Below are 19,668 nucleotides of genomic sequence, written 5' to 3' on the forward strand. Positions count from 1 at the left end.
TTTCAATCCCTTTTAGAGACCTATTTTAAATAGTCAAACTGAGAAAAACATTTTGCAAATTGTATTTGATTATCTTTCATATTTGGGGTTTCCAAGTCGTTTCACTTGTATATTTCTTACTACTGTTTAGTTTACACTCGACACCTGTAATTAGACGCGTAGCACTGCTGTATTATTGAGCATTTCTGAAGCACAATGCTTTTCATGAAGAGTGTGGAACTTTGTGATCCAGTAGATCCCGCACTTGAGCACCAGCATTAAACCAAACAAAGTGCTGTTTGGCTCCTAAAGCCTTCGCTCTCCTCCAGAGACACACCTCTAACCCCTTTACACTCGCTTTGCACAAAGCACTTATTAGTTAGTATGCACCATAAGTAAGCAACATTAAGCACAAGCAACGGACAAAATTGTCCTTTACTCGAGCTGCAATTGCCCGTGGCCTGCATCGTTGTGTTAGCAGGCTAATGTTTGCACACTTTAGTTAGCTCGTAGCTTCATATTACACATAAATTCATACAAAATGACCGCTATCTATCTCTCGTGGCTCAGAGAGACATTTACAGAGGATAAAGTTTTGCACATTCGTCCATGACTCATTCAAAAAAAGTTTAAAGAATGCTATAAAGGGCATAAAAGGATGAAAGTCCAGGCACATTCAATGACTGAGCGTGGCGCGTGCGTCCACCTCTTCGTATTGTAGAAAAATAAAGTCAAGATGCCTCCTACAACGGACGCTCACATATTGGGTGTTGCTCATGTCATTTGGAGCCAGAGTATGCACAACAATTATTGGCTGGTTGAACTGCAGAAGAGACGCCCTCCCTTCTGCTAACTAATAATAATAGTAAAATAGCAAAGATCCGTCAGCTATGTTCAGAGTGCAGAAGAACAGATTCTCGTTTGATTGGAGGTATGGTTATAGAAAGTTTGACGACTCTTGAGGTCCTCCATAGTATTACCAAGGCTTCCTGTTTGTTCTCTGCTCTGCTGCGGGAGCTTCATTTCACAACAGCTGTCAATCATGACTTTTCAAAGCATCCAACAACGAATTAAAATAATCTTTTTAGAAAAGTTGATGGTCATACACCACAAGTTTTCCTGTTAGAACAAGAAATGTTGTTTTTTTCTTTATCTAAAACCTGAAATGTTGTATTCAACAACTAATATCTTAAATGAAGTATTGAGTGTTGTAGAAATCAGCTGAACCATGACCATTCACACAGAAACATTAGATTCATCATATCAGTTATAAATGGGCCGTTTCCAGGTCACTTTCTGCCTCTGGCAATCAAAAAATGCTTCTATCAAGCAGCGAGCAGCTTACATTAGTGAACTGTACAGCACTTATTAATTATAAATAAACTCCACGCTTGCATATTAAATGCGCTGGAAATTCTTTCATCATTCTCCCGAGAGTGATTGATGCAATAGATTGCACAAATGTTCCAGTTTTCTTTTTTTCTTTTTTTTTTAAAGCGTGCAGACGCTCTCAGAGCCTGAGTGTGAGCCGAGTATCTCTGCAGCCTTAATGAGGAACAACAGATAAGACTGTTTAATGCAGCATTCAGTTAACAGCCTCTAATCCACTTTAAAACACACTGCAGCACATTTATATCTAATTGTAGACCTTTTATTTGGTCTCTTTAATGTTTCTATTCTCAGACGTTTTTACTGTTTAACCCATCGTTTACCAGATTGAGCTTCATCATAGTTTCTGTGTTTATTATTATCTCAATCAATACCTTAGTAAAAGCTGGAATCAGGCTGCTCAGTCTGTAGCTTTGTGTTGGGAGCCTGAGTGTCCCTGGTTCAAGTCCTGCTGTGGACCAATATTTGGAAGTTGGTCTGGTAGCTGGAGAGATGTGAGGTCACTCCCCGAGTTTTGCCAAGGTGGCCTTTAGCAAGGTGAACTCAGCTGGAGTGTGCAGCAGCCCTACTTTGACATCTCTCCATTAATGTCTACAGGTCCTGTTTCTGCATGCGTGTGTATTTATGGCCTATATGTGTGTTAGCAGCATCTCTCCCAATAACTGAGTGTACACCGTTTCCCTCAGAGGTTAATAAAGTAGTAAATAACTACTAAAGAACTAAAAATCTCTTCTCTAACATCCTTGATTCAGCTCGTCCAATCCCAATAAAGCAAGACAAAAATAGAACAACAAATGAAGTCATGCCAGCAGGAGCTGTCGCACAATGTCAACTGAAAGAAAAGATTTTAAATAAACAGCTGTCAGCTCTCTGAAATAAATTAATGCTACACCAATGAGCCTCACTTCTGCAGAATCTCATGCTGTAAATGATGACATTATGTCGTAAGTGACAGGACAGCAGCGTTGGCCCTGTGATGCATGTGAAGAATAAAACATGAAACAACACTTCTGCTAAAGAGACAGTTGGGGAGGAGGCAGTTAGACACAGGTTTAATGAGCCCGAGTATCTCCCACATAAACAGTAATATACTGACTCATAACGGACCTATGGATGTGTATAATGGTGCATGTTCCTTTTTTATAGCAGACTGGTGTCATTTGCATGTAATTTTATCAAGGTTAAAGCATGAAACAGTTGTGTGTAAAACACTGAGCTCTGCCGCCAGCAGCACTTATTAAATCAGAGCCTGGGTAAACGTTTAACGCTGTATAAAACAGATATATCAACAGACACATATTTATGGATGGATACACAGACTGATCCACACAGTCCTACACTAAAGGCAGGGTTGGTGATTTTATTTAGGTCCTGACAGAAATTGATAACTCATGCACTCTGAAAAAGAAACAAAGAAAACCGTTCATCTGTAGCAGCTGTAAGCCTGTAAAAACTTCAACCCATGTCTGCCATCAGGTACCAATCGCATCAACCAATCACAGCCTCCATGTTTCCCTTCTCGTTCTCTACCCCTTGTGTGCTCTAGAAAATATTCAAAGCGTGTTATCGATGACAGAGTTCACACTGTGAGTCTACTTACCCTTAAATGAGACATGAGACACCGTAGTTTCTGTACAATGCAAGAGATGTGCTGAGGTTCGCTTCTGGAGCAAGGGCGCTTGTGCATTGTAAGTGAGGGGGGCGTGGCTTTAGAGGGAGCACAGAGAGCACGGGGTGGGTGTAAACGGAGCTCTGAGGGAATGCTATTTTCAAAATCATGCTAATTTAAGAAAATTACAAACCTGCTTTTAAATACTAATTGTTGTTTTTTTTTGTGTATTGAATTAAAACAGGAAAGTGTGCTCTTGTTAGTAAAATCCCAGAAGCAGATTGATGTTGCACGAAGGTTAATAAAGGTATCAACAGAAATTCAGGAGGATAATTATACTATACTTTGTAAGGTGACCTGAACCCATCTAATCACACACCCAAACAAACTTTTTCAGCTTTTTTTGTAACTGCAAATACCACAACAGTGAACGTTTTCAAACGATGATGCGCCGTGAATATTCCAAGAAAAAAGTGCTACGGGAGGACTCCCATCTGACCACCATCAAGCTTGTGCACTCTTCGCTAGCATAAACACTACACTTTTGTTGGTCATTGTTATTCATATACGGTATTTTAATAATGAACATGTAGAACAGCATGAACTTTGAAGAAGAAGTGTGCTTCGAGAAGTCATTTAGTTTTTTCCCTTAACGGGTTTGTTCAGGCTTGTGAAGTTTGAGTCTGTGTGGGTTTCAGCATCTAAACAAATAGTTGCTGCATGCTAATGGACTCGCAATAGACACAACATAAAACAAACTCGGTCTTCTCTTTGTGCATGATAGAAAAACTGTAAAAGAATAAATAAATAAAATTCTAGCGTGCTTTCACAGCTCTGTCCTTGAGCCGTCCTGCGACTGTGAAAGCTGAGCCTCGGCGACAAACGAGAGAGGCTCCAGATTAGTCTGGCTGTTTGAAAGGAAATTGAACATTGTGTCACAGTGACCAGACGAGAAGAGTTGTTTCTCTTAGTGTTTTTCCTTTTCTCCCCGGGGACAGCAAGGTAATCATTGCTTCGTGGACAGTGTGAATGCAGATGTGGCGAAGGTCGTCTGAAGCGCTCAAGGTCAAGACTGAAGAGCTTTTAAAGTCTGCTTCACAAAAAGAGAAGAGAAAAGCCGCTGAGTTTCACAAAGACTGGAGGACATCTTAAAAGGGAAAAAAGAACAACAACAACAACAAACTTTTTCTTGAATAAATAAGGGCTCCAAAATGAATAATAAACGAGAGTGGTGATTAAAAAACATTTCAGATAATACAACTATGTGGGCTGGCAACATCTCAAATATGTTCGATTAGCATAAAGTACAAAAGAAAGGAGGACATATGGACTGGATGTGATGACTGAAAGTAAAGAATTCATTAAATTTATACAGAAGGACGGAACAACTGCGTGTTACCTAACCCTCAATTTCCTGATGCAGGAACAATGAGCTGCAAGGAGAGTTTGCAGAAATTAATCAGAAAACCAGCAAAGTTCAGTATATGTATCCATATTGATAAATGGGCTATAAAGATATATATTGTATTTTAATTGATATAATAAAATGTGACATTTATTGCTTTCATTATGTTATAAGGTTATACATTTTGGGGCGATTGTTGCCTTTATTAGACTGGACAGCTGAAGAGAGACGGGGTGTTGGGAGTAGGGTGATGCATGCAGAAAAGGGCAGAGGTCAAACACGAACCCACTGCTATTAGGACTATAACCTTACACAGAGCGCTTCATCACTGCTACACTTTTCTTTACATCATGACATTATTTGTACTCCACTGTATTCCTTTAGCACTGCACGACTTTGTGAGTCAGTTCTAAGGCGTGTGATGATTTTAAAAGAGTCCTGCAGCAGAATCATTCCTTGTCTTCACTGTTATATCTAAAGCTCTGAAAATACTTGCTTTCTCGTAGGCGTACTCAAACGCATGACATCAGCCTTCCATATCCTGTGTCGGTTGTGCACATCCTCAGAAATTAACACTACGTGTCCGGGCAATATGCATATCACCGCTGGGTTCAGTGTAAAGTTGAATGGGGAGAACACAAGAAATGAGCTGCAAAAGGTGACATGATCATTCATGTATCATGCTGCGTCCAATTCAACATATTCTTCTCCCCAGCTAGATTAAAAAATATAAAAAATCCTTATTTTGCTATCGCAGGAGCACATCCACTCACTTTGCAGCTCTGCACTTATCTTGTTTGAACATTCACCTCACCTATTGCTGTTTCATTATCAGCTGAATCCCTACACGCACGTCACAAAATTGGTTTTATGTAACACGCCTGAATGAGAGGTGGAAAAAAAATCACTGCAAAAAAAAAAAAAAAAAATGCAAAGAAAAAAAGATAAGCAGGGTGAAGTGTAAATGAAAAACATAGATTTAGGCACAGTGTTGTACACTGTTTGAACGTACGGAAACAAAATGCAATTTACATCTCAGGCCAGTCTGTCAATAAGGAAAATAGGAGAAAATAAAATGTGTTTTGTGAGAGACCTGCACACAGAAATCAGACTCTGGGAAGCAAATAAAGAGTACAATAGAAAAACACGGATATGTGTTGCCTATTTCATCAACCTGAGATGTACCTTTTCGAAGAAATTAAAGCAAAATGGCCACTGGTCGTTATGTTTTTAAATGGTGTTCTGCTGTGTGCCTCTGGTCGATTCATCTTTATCAGTTAGAAAGGCGGATCATGTTTCTGTGTTGGGCATCCAGATTTTATGAGAGTCATAATTGGATGACATACCGGAATTTAAAATGTGCACAAAAGCTCAAATCTTAGAAAGTGTTGTCCCAGTGTCTCCCAGCAGGTAATGGCCTGATTGGTACAAACTTAAAGCATCAATCGACATCTGACCAATCAGCTAAGATGAGTGGAAAACTTGATCTGTACATTTTTGAGTCAGTGACAAGATTGATGATTTTATAAAGAGAAAATCACTCCATGCATTCGTAACTGTGACTTCATTTCCACCAGCGACCGTTTACATTACCCTGGGTTTATTACATCAGCAGTTGCTACAGAGACACTCCTTGGTTACCTCGCTTACATTTTACGAGGTGCTGCATCAGAACGCTGTATCTGCTCACACTCCCAGAGTGCACAGCCCACGGTGAACCAGGTTCCTTTTCATGTGTGGAAGAGGCTGCCTCTTCCTCCTCTCCCTCATGACTCTGTGTTTACACTCAGACAGAGAGCAGCTCAATGAACAGCAGTCAAACAGCTCTATAGACAGCAGCATTCAATAAAACAACCTCTGACTCCTCTGACACTCCCCCAGAACAACTCGTATATCTCACTCACCTCGTCTCAGACAAAAAAACATTTACTCATTTAACCTCTCAGGGGTTTCTGTGTCTCTTTGCTTTCTGTAAAAGTTATTTTTGCTGAGTTTAAAACCTCTTCAGTCTTTACTTCTGTCTAGTTGTAGGAAAAAATACATAAACAAACAACTGTTAAATGCAGATGGCTGGGATTTTTTTTTTAAGAAGATAAAAGAAATAGTTTGAGCCACACAGCTGATGAAAAAAAATTACATTTTTTTTTCCATTTTGCATGACTGCAACCTGAAAAAGAACAATTTTATACTATCAAAAAAGCAATTTAAAGAAACTTTAGGAAAAAAAGGGTGACTAGAACGCGAAATGGCGGGACAATACCTATCATGACAAAATCGGGTTTGACAAAAACAAGTCTGTCTGTCATTTTCATTTCTTTGTGTTCCATTTCCGATCTTTGGAGGAGGCGGGGTTACAATCTATATGCCCAAGCCAGTCAGCAGGAGGAGCTCTGAATCTTGTGACCTCGATACCAGGCACCTGCTGATCCATTAACCGTCCACCCAGCTGTGGTAGAGTCATTGTCTCTCAACCAGAAGGTCGACGGTTCGATCCCCAGCTCCTGCAGCAACATGCCCAACGTGTCATTGTGCAAGAAGCAGAACCCCGAATTGCTCCCTCTGCTTCCTCGGCAGCGTATGGATGCGTATGAATAGGATTAGTTACATCTGACGGTCTCACTACATAGCAACCTCTGCCACCTCTGTGTGTGAATGCTTAAACGCTTTGAGTCTTACCATTACTCTACATGCAGAGGCGCTGCTTGTCAACAGGTAAGGCAGGTCAAGAGGTCGGGGCCACAGGCCAGTATAGCTGGCCCCTCAGAGCTGATAACAACAGCAAGGGCACAACATGTGGAACGTTTGCAATGACAGTAGGAAACCTCCCTAAAGGGGCCCCATCTCATAGTACTCACTAATATCATAGTATCATAGTAAATGACTGAATGTTGCTTGACTATCTCTTAAAATGGACAGGAGGCACTATCAACTGCTACAATGTCAGATTATTTATAACATACAGGGGGAGGACGGTGTTTTGAGGGGCTCCCTGTGATTTTTTTGCCTTGGACCAAAATCACCACTGTATTTACATAGTCGATGGTGGAAAGAAATGTATACTAAAACGTGTGCGATCTAATCAGCTAAAAAGCAGACACATAGCTGCTGACTGCATGAATCGAAAATTATCTGACAAAATCACTCTGTACATCTCTTCCTTTCTTCAGCTGTCAAATGCTAGTGACATTTTGTTTTATTGACTTTTGATTAAAATTGTAGAAGAATTTAAAATAAATTAACTCTTCACTTGTGCAAGGTGGAGAGAGACCGGGGCTAACTGTTTTCCACCACGGCAGTGTTTTCTTCTCTTATTTTGCTGCAGCACAGTCCTCAGAAAAAACTAGCAAGGACCTGAAAGAGGTTCAATTATAGGATGTTCACGTGAAGCCTCACTTAACATCACTCCATGGGAGCAGAGAAACATGGAGTTGCACTTAATTCTGCAGCAGGAGAGTCGTGACTGTATCATCTAGCTGTGATTGTTCTTGTCGCCGTCAACCAGGGCGACGGTGTGAAAAACAAGCGGTGACACTGATTGGGGTTGTTCTCTCCTCTGAATTGCAAACTCTCCATAAAGAGAAAATGGGGCTGGAGCAGGATGTTTGTAGAAGATCATTGCAATCTAATCAATTCTGTGCTGAAGGGAAGGTTTTGAAATCACTCTGGTAGAAGGGACATCAGTTTACGAATAAAGTTTCTGCTCTTACAGCAGACGCTTGATTCAGTGCTGATGCAAAGACAAAGATTTCTTTTTCACGTGTTTATCAAACGGACTTCTCCTTCAATCCATTGTAAGTGCCATTCGTTTCTGATCAAAGTGCAGATGTTTTGCACAGTTTGCATGGGACAACTACAGATCCCAACAATCTTTATTGGTTTAAAGTTATTTACTCATCTGTTTTTGGATTATGTGATTGGATTAAGGTGATTATTTATTTTGCATAATTAGGGGTGTAGCCAAGTTGAGTGACAGGTAGTCGTGTTATCGAAGTTTTACAACCCTCCTCAGCTCCACTTCTTTGGTTTGCTTCTCGATTGATCAAAAGTTAGGTTCAGACAGCATTTCTTATATGGTGACTGCTTCAGTGATGTCACTGAGAATAGATCCATTATCTAAACTTCTTGTTATTCTGGTTAATATTTCAGACAGCAAAAAAAATAAAATTAAAATTGCAATTGTTTAACCACTTAGGGATTCGATGCCTACAGATTTTACAGAAACTTCTCAATGAATAAACTGAGACATCTTATATATCGTAGCTAAGGTCAGCTCCTGGTGTCAGGTCTTTGGCTATTGTTGAACTCAACCTGTACACTGAGAGCTGATCTGCACAGACAGTTCAGTACGAGTGTGTTGCTGACTTGAATACAGCTTGAGCATGACATGGCTGCAGATTGAAGTGAAGGACACAAGACTGTACCTCCTCTCTCTCTCTCTCTCTCTCTCTCTCTCTCTCTCTCTCTCTCTCTCTCTCTACCTCTTTGTGGTCTCTTTGCCCTCAGCTCTGCCTTTTGTAAGTGCTCATTGTTGGCGGAGGATTTGAGGCGAGTGTTTGTGGCTGAGGTAGGTCTTTTAGATGTGCACAGTGCAGCGCTGCACTTTAGAAATTCTCTCTGCTGGGGCTTTTTCTGATGTGGGTGTTTTTTATTCTGCTTCAGGTGGACCACGCTTGACTGGTCAGCTATCAGCTCTGTGCAGCCCTGCACATAAGGCCTTTGATTCACCACTCAAAGACACACACACACACGCACACACACACACACACACACACACACACACACACACACACACACACACACACACACACACACAGCCACTCACACCATTGCTTACTGGCGCACGTATACACACACACACACACACACACACACAAAGAAATCAGGGCAGGCACACACATTTGTATACACACTCTCCTTCCTCTTGCCCTTGACTTTTCACTTTACTTTTTGGAAACTCCTCCTCCTTTTTAGCACTCACACAAGCTGGCTTTATGACAGAGAGAAAAAGGTCTTTGAATGCAACAGGCACCATTTCTTAAATAACACAGGATCTCATATTGTGAAGTGTTTTTTTTTTTTTTTTTTTTGAATTGAACGTCTCCCATCTACCAATCAAATCCTTTCACACCTGTTCTTATATTACCAAGGGTCAAACGAATAAAAACATGTATGGTTAACATTTATCATGATGGACAACTCATGCAGCGCAGGAATTTTCCGTGGCACAAAGGGAGATTATTTAGTCCTACATCCATAGTTTTTTTTAGTTTTTTTATCATAACTTCAATGTGGTAAAACGCGAGGCAATTCCTGCACGTCCCTGCAGCCATCAGAAAAACAAAACAATCCCACACACAGGGAAAGACAACGTCCTGATTAAATAGGGAAATGTCATTCATAGAGCGGGCCTGTGTGCTGCTGTACATCCTCTCCTCCGGTCAATGAGATCCTGACAGGCTGCTGCTATCTAATCAACCCCGCCACCATTTTAATCCTCCGGCCCAATCTATCGCCTTCTCCAATTTCCTCCTCTCTGAAAGGCAATCACAGAGTGGAGGGCATGTTAATAGCTATTTGGCAGAATGCACTTGAAGGCACCACGAGCTCAGTACGAGGATCTTTCATTAGATCGTCATCTCTGAGTGATGTGAAGCACTCTGGATGGTAGAAACGGAAGGGGGGGGGTCCGACCTTGCTCACATGGTATCTCTGCAGATAACTGCAAGACCTGCACACATCTACTTCACACACACACAGACTCTTGTTGGAAATGTTCCCCAACAACAAATTAATTTGTGATTCACTGAACTCTCATTAAAGATTAGTTATCACCATTTCTGACAGGGCGTGAAAGAACTCGAGTATGGACACATTTCCTGAGATTTCACACTGTCCTGTTCTCTGCATAGACCTTACAAGCAACTTCATAAGATTTGATTAGATTTTTTTTTTATAAATTATTCTATTGATCTTTAACGGGCATTTTTAACATTCTGTATCAGCAAGCCATGATTTTGTTGTTGTATCATCTGATGGGACACCGGATGACTCTACACTAAATCTGCCTATAATTAAGACCTCAACAAACCTATTTCCATAATGTTACTTAACTTATATGTGCAGATTTGAGAGTGAAAAGACATTTGGTGTCAACGCTGACTTTGAGACGTGACTCGTCGCAGGATGCTGATGAAGGTAAAGGCCCACCCCCTCACTGCTTTATGAAGGTCGCAGTGATGACACTGCACTCCAGCACAGTCATTTGATGTAAATCTGAAGAATATCTGCATATGAATGTAGCTTATAGAAGACTACATTGACTTTGCAAAAGGTACAGCTGGCAAAAAAAGGAACAGGAACTGGCAGACCTATAATAGCTTTCAATGACTTAACAGCTTTCCTTTTCACAACTGGATGCTCAGCTGTACACACACAGAGCTGAACAAATGAGAAAATAAAGTGTGCCCTTTACTGTACCGTACGCAAAGTTTAGCTCACGGCAACAGTCTTGTTTTTCTGAGCTCAACCATTTTTTTCAAAGTGTAACCACAGCAATTAACTGTTTGAAGGAAGCCTAAGTCGACCTCTACTTCTCTGACAGTGCAGAAAGTAATGACAGAGCCAAAGGGTAAAGAAACGCATGTTTATGCTAATGACGCTCATGCATAATGTAGAATTGGCGTACAGCTCAGGTCGAATTAATTATCCCCGGCTTCAGGTATCCTTCCTAAGTATGTCGTTTCTCTCTCAGTCCTCTGTCGTTTAGCGTGTGTTGGATTATTAGTCTGGGTGACAAAAAGACAAACCTATAAGCCTCAGTGTGCACACGGTGCAATGCTTCAGCAGTATGCAAGCAGAAGCACTCATAACACACAGTGACTGCTCATTATTACAAGCAAATAAGTAAAGTGGAGGAAGTTAACCTGTGAGGAACCTGCGTTGCAATTGGACAGAAAATACCTGAGAGTGACGGGGGCAGCTGCTCCCACGGGGGCCTGAATGTTACCCATTGTGCTTAGAAACTGTCTTAGCATTGACAAATGCTTCCTAATCAATCTCTGCCATCAGTCAGACAGGGACTGAAGATAGAACTGCGCCTTATTGAACTGAGGTGGAGTCTGGCTCAGCTAAAGCAGTTCAGGGTATTGATCGGTCAGTCGATACCCTGCACTATACGGGGCCGAACCTTTGCTGACTGTTGTTTGTATCTGTTTCGGGCTCTCTTCAGGGAGATTGCTGTTTGGACTGAGCTCTCGTCTTTATATGGTCAGCAGGGATTCAGGCTCGGGCTGCAGACACCAGGAAGCCTCTCATTAAACAAGAAGACTGTCAAAGTAATCACAGCACGGTGTCACAGCTCACAGGAGTACCAACAATGAAGCCACTATCACGCACACTGAGAAACCCTAAACGTTGGAAATGTGTTTAACAGGAGATACAATCATGAACTGCAATACCTAAAAAAACAAACATCTGCTTTTTCAGGTACACTGTCCCAGATGTGATATTTAAACATCTAAGGAAATTAATTGAGACATAAAACCACACGAATAATAACAATAAGGAAAGTTTAAAAGCTTTTATTTTGGTGACATCATTCTAAACAGACTCTTGGCATCAATTTAGCCCCTCAGTTTGCTTCCACAAGGCTTGATCCAGGAAAAAAAACATGATTAGTGGATCAAATTGCCATTTGTAATACTCCAGCTGAACAGGGGACTACCAACCATCTACCAGTGGCTTTAAAGCACTTTTAACACTTACTATGTCATGACTTGAATCTGTGCAAAAGTTGACGAAACAAAGGTTGTTTCCATTTCTGCCTCCCTTTATTAACTTCCTGTGAAATTCAAAATCCACTGAAGAACCCTGTGACTGACATTTGAAGCACTGCATGACCTCGCTCACAGCTACAATATCTGACTGTCCTCGTCCATATTCAACCTCTAGCCCACTCACATCATCTGATTTCTTGCAGGTAAAAGGGGTTTGACAAACTTTGGATAAAACAAAAGTTGGTAAGTCAAGGTATTTAAATTCCAGCACTCTTTGAAGTTTGATCATTGGTCAAGGCTTCGACCATTAAATAAACACCATTAATATCACACTATCATGATCATATTGCTTTTTATGATTGGGTTGTTTCTATGACAACTACATCATTCAAGGACAGACTATCTATAGCCTTTATAAAAGGTGTTTCTGTTTTTTTCGTTTCCTTACATTCCCTGCACAGCTCGCGTCTATCTTATGTAATTCAGTCTCTGTGTTGCCACAAAGTCTTATTATGTCCTCAGATAAGAAATGCGACCCCAGAGCTCCTGCACGTTTCTGGGGACTGAGCCAGGTGAGCAAGAGGAGATTGAACAAAGCTCACCTCGGGGCTGCCTGGGCAGGTTGATGAACTCTCTTTTCTCCTTTACCCAAAGCACTTTTCACATATTCTGAGTGCAGTGCTAGTCTACCTTCACACTCCTAGAGTTCAACATTCACACCCTCAGGACCTGCACGGTGAGAAATGACTGAGGTATATGAATTTACTCGAATAAGAAATCTCCTTCTTACTCAGAGATGCATTTCCCCACACACAGCCTGAACAGATCTGCAGTCTATCACAGAGCTGACTTAGACACAAACAGTCATTTCTTCAGACAGTGAAGAAGGAGGAACCCTTGAGAACATGTAAAGACTCAGATTGAAATTTTCATCCTCTTCGCTACACTGCCAAACTGTGAGTCAACATGATTACCCATGGCTTTTTAGAGAAATTCAAACATTGCAAAGCTCTAATGGACTAGATTCTAACACAACAGCATCCACTTATCCAACATATTTACTTAGAGGAAAAAGTTTATCGTATGTGAGCTATTTAAATAGACTACATAGTCTTTGTCTGCACGGAACAGTATGTCTTAGAAGCTCTAATGATGCTATATTAACACTTTACATAAAAACTTTCCGAGCAGCCACCTCAGGGGCTGTAAAATGAGGAAAGTGCAGAAGGGCAGAAGTTTTACATGAATTGTTAATATTACATTACATGTCCAGCAGAGGCAGTCAATCCCCATAGAGCCCCATATTAAAATGTGCAACTTTGCCTCAGCCTACAAGCACCAGGGGAGATTTAATTTAATGACAGAAGAACGTCTGACGCTGCCACTGTAAATTGTGATATGCCCCCTTTTTCAGATTGTTACGGCTGGGCCTTCTTCTGGTTAACCTTGTTAACGAGTGAGGAAGCAGTAAACAGACACCTTCTGTATGGTCAAGAGTAGGCCCTGAAACTTTCTTTGTTGATATAGATGATAGCAAACTCTTCAGGCTTCTTCCCTCTCTCCCAGAGTTTAGGAATTCAATTTCGAGCCATTGTGTTTCCAATTGTAACTTCTTTTTAATTGATCACAGTGGTGTGTTTTTTGCTTGTTTTTACTGTGCTTGTTATCTCGAGGCCATTGGAAGTGAGGGAAACCTCTTTGTCCTTTTGAGAATAAATATAAATGTTTCAAATGAAAGGGAAAAAAAAGTTAAGACTGGCTCAGCTCTGGACCAGCTCCTAGTTACGCTGCTAGGCTTAGATTTCCTAGCTGCACATTTAGCTCATCTCTCTCTCTCTCTCTCTCTCTCTCTCTCTCTCTCTCTCTCTCTCTCTCTCTCTCTCTCTCTCTCTCTCTCTGTATGCATTCACATCTTATTACTGCATATCTGTAAATCTTCATTAAGTCACTAACCATATATATTCCTGGTAGCTCTTGATTTCTAGTAGGTTCCTCGGGGTCCTTGGTGTGGACGGCCTGCTGCTATAATATCAACCTTACATTATCATTACTGTAAATATTAAAGTGAATCTTAGAGCTGAAATATAAACACCAGTCTTACATACTCCTGCCATTATCACTGAAGTTACAGCTTGTTGTTGTTGCTGCTGTTGCTCTGTTTGTCCATATATTTTTTCTTCTTCCTGCATCGCCCTCTATCCCACTTTCCATCCTCAACAAAGATGGCTGTTCAACATGAGTCTGTTTCTGCCTCTTAAAGGCAATTGGACAATTCAGCTGATTTCGAGATATCCGAGCTCTGCTGTGCTGCTCCTGCTGCAGGTTATTTAGGGTTCTTACCTGGTAAATCTCCAAACTCGACTAATAATCCCTTTAATCAAAGTCAAGCATCAGGGTAAAATCGTACTTATCTTGTACAAATAGACAATCAAATTAGGCTGCTGTGATCCTGCAGGGGGCTAATAAAGACCTCTGAGGTAGATTAATGAGCCTGATTATGTGATAAAACAAATTAGAAGCCAAACCCTAAGTATATAAAAGGCTTTCATTGAACGCCCACGTCCACCTGACATCGCCCACGCTGGTCCAACATTATTTGAATTCCACATTTGTTTCAGTGCGTCTATCCAGGGAGGGGCGCCGTCCAATTCACTTAAGAGCAGCTGATAAGACGTTTTCAGCTGAGGCACTTTTGAAGAGGTCCGTAAACAAACAAAAGCAGAGGACAGATAATCCATGAGCAATTAATTAGCCACCGCTCAGCAACATCCGGACACTGGAGTCGCTTTTAATAATGAAAGTAAACGATGGAATGAGAAAGGACTGCATTTATTTTATCTCAGGTGTAAAGTCGGCTCATCACTTTCCCCTCTTCTATTCTTCTTCTTCTTCTATCTTCTCTTTTCTATCCTCCTCTCATCCTCTCACCATCTCTTTCATCTGCTGCCCTTCTCGTCCCTCCCTCATTCCTTCATCTTTGATATTTTCCTGTTTCTCTGATCGCTCTTCTTGTCTCTCTCTGGCCTCCTTTCTTTCATTCTTCTCATCTCCCTTTGCCTCTTACCTTCACTCGGTCTTATAAAAGCAAAGGCATCACTGTGAAATAGAATAAAAATGTGTATTAAATAATAGAGTATTAAATTGTTTTCACAGATTTATCAGAAACCCAGCCTTACAAATCTGCCCTTCTCTGATAGAAACATTCAGCCTTTTCTTTCATATTGTCTTTCAAGTTTTCAGATTTTGCCTGACACACCTTCCCTCTTTTCTTCTTCTTCCTTTTGCTTTCTGTTTCTTTGACATGTCCTTCCTTTGCTTCGTCTACTTCCCTTAAAAAGCCGAGACAGCAAGCAGCTGGGAGACGTCATCGACAATGATTTGCAACCACATATTCATTTTTTATCCTAAATATATTAGGCCAGGCATCTGGAAGGTCATCGGTGTAATGGCCATTGTATATTTTATGAGCAGCAGGAAGCAAAGCTCTTGGAGTTAATCATGTGGATGAGGTGGTTTTCAGGTAGAGACAAGGGCGCTACTTAAATCATCACATAAGCCTCTGCAAAAAGGTCAGATGCTTCAAACCAGGGCTGAATGCCCTGGAGTGGATAGAATGGCTGTAATCATTTGGAGCGCCTGCCACCGTCTGCAGGCCAAACACATTTGTGGAGGTGACTTTGGACATCTGCAGAGATTTTTAAAGCCTGCTCACTGCAGGTATATGTGCTGTTTATCAGCATGAACACACCTTACTCAGAGGAAAGTAGGTTAAGGCAAATTTTCTTACTTCATGTCTTTAACCTCAGCGGATAGTATTGGTTATTAATTTCTTCAAATTTGACACAAAAAAAGCGTATATACACACATATATATATATATATATATATATATATATATATATATATATATATATATATATATATATGAAAGTTATAACAACAGTAAGTAACAACCCTTTGATCTCACTGGAGAAAAGGCAATCCACAAGTGCGGATACAATTTCTGTTTTAACACTGAGATTCCGCAGTAGCACCGTAACAAATCTCCACCTCGCTCCTCCTCTGTATTTTTACTTTGAACCCCACATAAGTGTAATATTGACAGTCCATTGCAGAAGCACTAGATGCACAACGTGTAAACAAACAGCACAAGCCTAACATACACACACTCAGACACCGATGCATTCTTCCGGGTCCAAAGTTCACTGTGACGCAGTTTTTCCACCCGATGCCCCACCATTAGGCCTCTGTCACATTTACAATAAGTCCTGTCTTGAAAGGCAGTGTTAAACAGCATACACAGTTCAACATATTAAACTACACCACTCTGCCCTCGGGTGTCCTGAATACTGTTAACTCACTTTACAGCAGAGGCTACTTTGTCTACATCAATCGATCGAGAGTCTCTGACGGTCACACGACTTTCCACAGACTCTCGATGATGGGGGGTACTTTTTTTTTTTTGTTGTAGCAGAGACAGAGGGCAGTGCGTTTAAATGTAAGTTGATAACAATTTCACATGAGAAGGATGTTTGTCAGGGGAAGAAGAGCAGGCAGCACAGGAACACTCACTTACTGTAGCTTTAATACCAACAGAGTCCTCTGCTGTGACAAACCTGAGGTCCAATGGGAAATTATTCAGCATGGTTATTGGCAGCTTAACCACCATGAAGGACAGCAGCCTCCTTTTCAATTAGACTGAAATACACACACACAAACACACACCTTCACACACACACACACATTTTAAAGCTATGAATAATAACTTATCTGATCTGTGTGTATCTGTGAGTGTTTTTTAGAACCATAGCGGCAGAACATCAAACTATTTCTACTTTCTTATTGACTTTATCTTAAAACACTGGATTATTTGGGGTCCTTCCTTAATGTTTTAGATATTGGGTAAAAATACAGTATCTGCAACATTTGCGGTACATTTGTAAATAATCTCAGAATTATGTTTTGTTTTGTTTTTTAAATTAAGTGCGGTCACCTTTACGGTAGCAGAAATCAGTTTCTTGTTCATGTGACCAATTAGACCACATGTGGCTAGATATTTACCTTAGACTACTTATTTTAGGAAATGTATACAATTCATGACCAAAATAAGCGGACAGTCTGTTATTTTGTTGCTAAAAGTCAGATTTTTGTTCTCTTTGAAATACAAAGCTGGGAAATCCCCTTCGATCTCCCTGACTGACCCAGAGGTCCTCTGCAAACATCTAGAATCCCTGTTTTAAAGCATGTGAACAATGACCTGCTGGTTTGAGGGCACAGCGCTTCATATTTAGCTCATACAACTAAAGTGCAATTTATTTTTATTCTAATCACATACAGCAGACCAGCTGTTCGTTTGTCTTGGCTAACTGTGTGGAAGATTAGACCTACAAAGGGTGTAAAAAAAGGTGATAAGACTGGATTGACTTCTAGTTTGATGGAATAAAATCTTCAGACGGAGTAAAAATAATCTATATATGAGAAAAATGTTCTAAGTGACCTCATAATCCAAAGCCTTTCATCATGTCATACATGTGAGGAGACATAAGCTGCTGTTTCACAATTGGTTGGCCTATAAAGGCAAAATTTCCGCATATCTGTGACGTACTTCTGGTGAAATCCTCTTATAAAATCCAAACATATGGCAGGAGGGAGAGCAAGCATAATGGACCTGCATTTGTGAAATGAACAGTGAATTGCTGTGCTGTCAGAGCAGCTGCTGTCTAAGCTGTATATCTCTGCTCTGCTGCACAGAGATGGCTGCACAACTATTGTCGATGAAACATTGAAATGCTTATTGAAGCCGTCCATCTGACAATCGGCGCACACCACCACGCTCGCTGTATTAACGGGGACAATGACTTGGACACAAGCGGACATTGTGGGAGTGTGTCCATAGCCATAACAGGCACAGAGACAACAACATGGTGTCTGTATGAATAAAATTACGCCTGGCACAGGTCACAATGCTGATTAGGATGTGAGCATGCAATATAGGAAAAGATTCAGAAGCCTAAAGAACATATCCACAGTAGCTACATCATGGCTATCACATTCCCACACTTACAAGGCTTACATATAATTGCAGTGTACACATACTGTTTTATATGTACAAAAAAGACTATATTTATCTGAACTGTTGAACAACAAGGCATAACTTGCATGTCTGTTCTGTCGCCCAGTCGACTGTGTCGTTCCCACAAACACTGCCATCCTCATTCAAGCACGGCCTGCTCCGACCTCAACCTCAGAGGCAAGGAAGGTTGGACAACAGGAACATGAGGAATACAAAGGAGAATTCCTTCCTGCAGTAAATCCCATTATGCTCCTTTGTAAAGAGTCTAGAGATTATACTTGTCATGAGTTGGCGCTAAACAAATAACGACTGATTGATTGTGATCAAAAATGAAGCCGAAGGAAAAAAGCATGCATGCTTTCAAATGGCTAGCAGGCTAAGACTTCACTGTTTGCAAAAGAAGCCTAACCTATACACCAGTGCACATTCCCTCAAAGAAAATGAGAAGACAAATATTCATCAACAATTGTTTTTCCATGACGAAGATGAGAAGTTGACAAGCTGACAAAGTAGATGTGTCTTTTGTACATGAGGCAGGACTTCAAAGTAAGTGGTGTTCTGTCAGACATGCAAAATCCAACTTTTTTTTCCCCCCAAGTGGCAATGTGCAGTGTTGATAAATGAAGCAGATGCAAACAGTAAGTGCAAAATCCTGCAGTGTGTCGAGTGTTGGATTAGGCTGGATGCAGAGCACCAGACGTCACACCCATTGTTCAGGCATTACAACCTGCTGGATATGTTGTGTTGTACAGAAAAATATCTCGTCCCCCTTTAAAAGGGTATTCTTTAATTACAAAGTAGTTTAAATCAACAATTATTAATTATTATTAAAATTATTTTTATCAGGTCTTATTAAAACCCTTAACAACGGTTAAATACAAACCAACTAAAGCTCCATTATCAGGAGGTTGAGAGTTAACTTCAACTTTTGTTGGTGAAGGTTAGAGTGAGATTTTTAATTTGAAGATGAGTCAGAGTTTCATTTGATTTGAGGTGAAAAAAATAGCCATATATCACATAATTGTTCTTTGGGCAAAGTTAGAGACATCATCATTTTGGGGACCTCAGAAAGGCTGGAGAGTGTAAAAAGAACATGACATGCTGATGGATGAGTGTTACAGTGTCTCTAACCTGGACCTCCACTCCGTAGCCCATATACACAGTGATGATGTAGCTGCAGTCCAGGGTGGAGTGGAAAGCAGAGCTGGACTGTGGAGGAGCCTCGATGAAGCCTTCTGGTCCGGTCAGGTTCAGCTGGCAGGGAACTGGAAGGAACACAAACACGTGAAAAATATGCATCATTACAGACACATGGACACAAAGTGTTCACAATATTCACAAACTGTTTTCATTAAAACACTGTATAGGGTGTTTTGGTGTTTTTAAATCATTCATGGTGTTACACGAGTAGTGTACGTCTGTCTGTGAATGGCTCTGTG

The 19,668-nt window shown here is 40.7% G+C and overlaps 1 protein-coding gene across 1 annotated transcript in view; it reads right to left on the reverse strand.

Annotated features, from left to right (window-relative positions):
• Nucleotides 1–19,668, reverse strand: part of LOC306830035 (seizure protein 6 homolog) — a gene marked incomplete at its 3' end in the record, with an annotated part of 130,905 nt that overhangs the window by 51,615 nt on the left and 59,622 nt on the right. Inside the window, exon 3 of the mRNA XM_079353252.1 lies at nucleotides 19,361–19,494. Coding sequence (XP_079209378.1) covers nucleotides 19,361–19,494 — 134 coding nt within the window. The remainder of the gene's footprint in view (nucleotides 1–19,360; nucleotides 19,495–19,668) is intronic.

Source organism: Symphodus melops, assembly GCF_947650265.1.
Source record: "Symphodus melops genome assembly, chromosome: 10".
NCBI classification, from domain to species: Eukaryota; Metazoa; Chordata; class Actinopteri; order Labriformes; family Labridae; genus Symphodus; species Symphodus melops.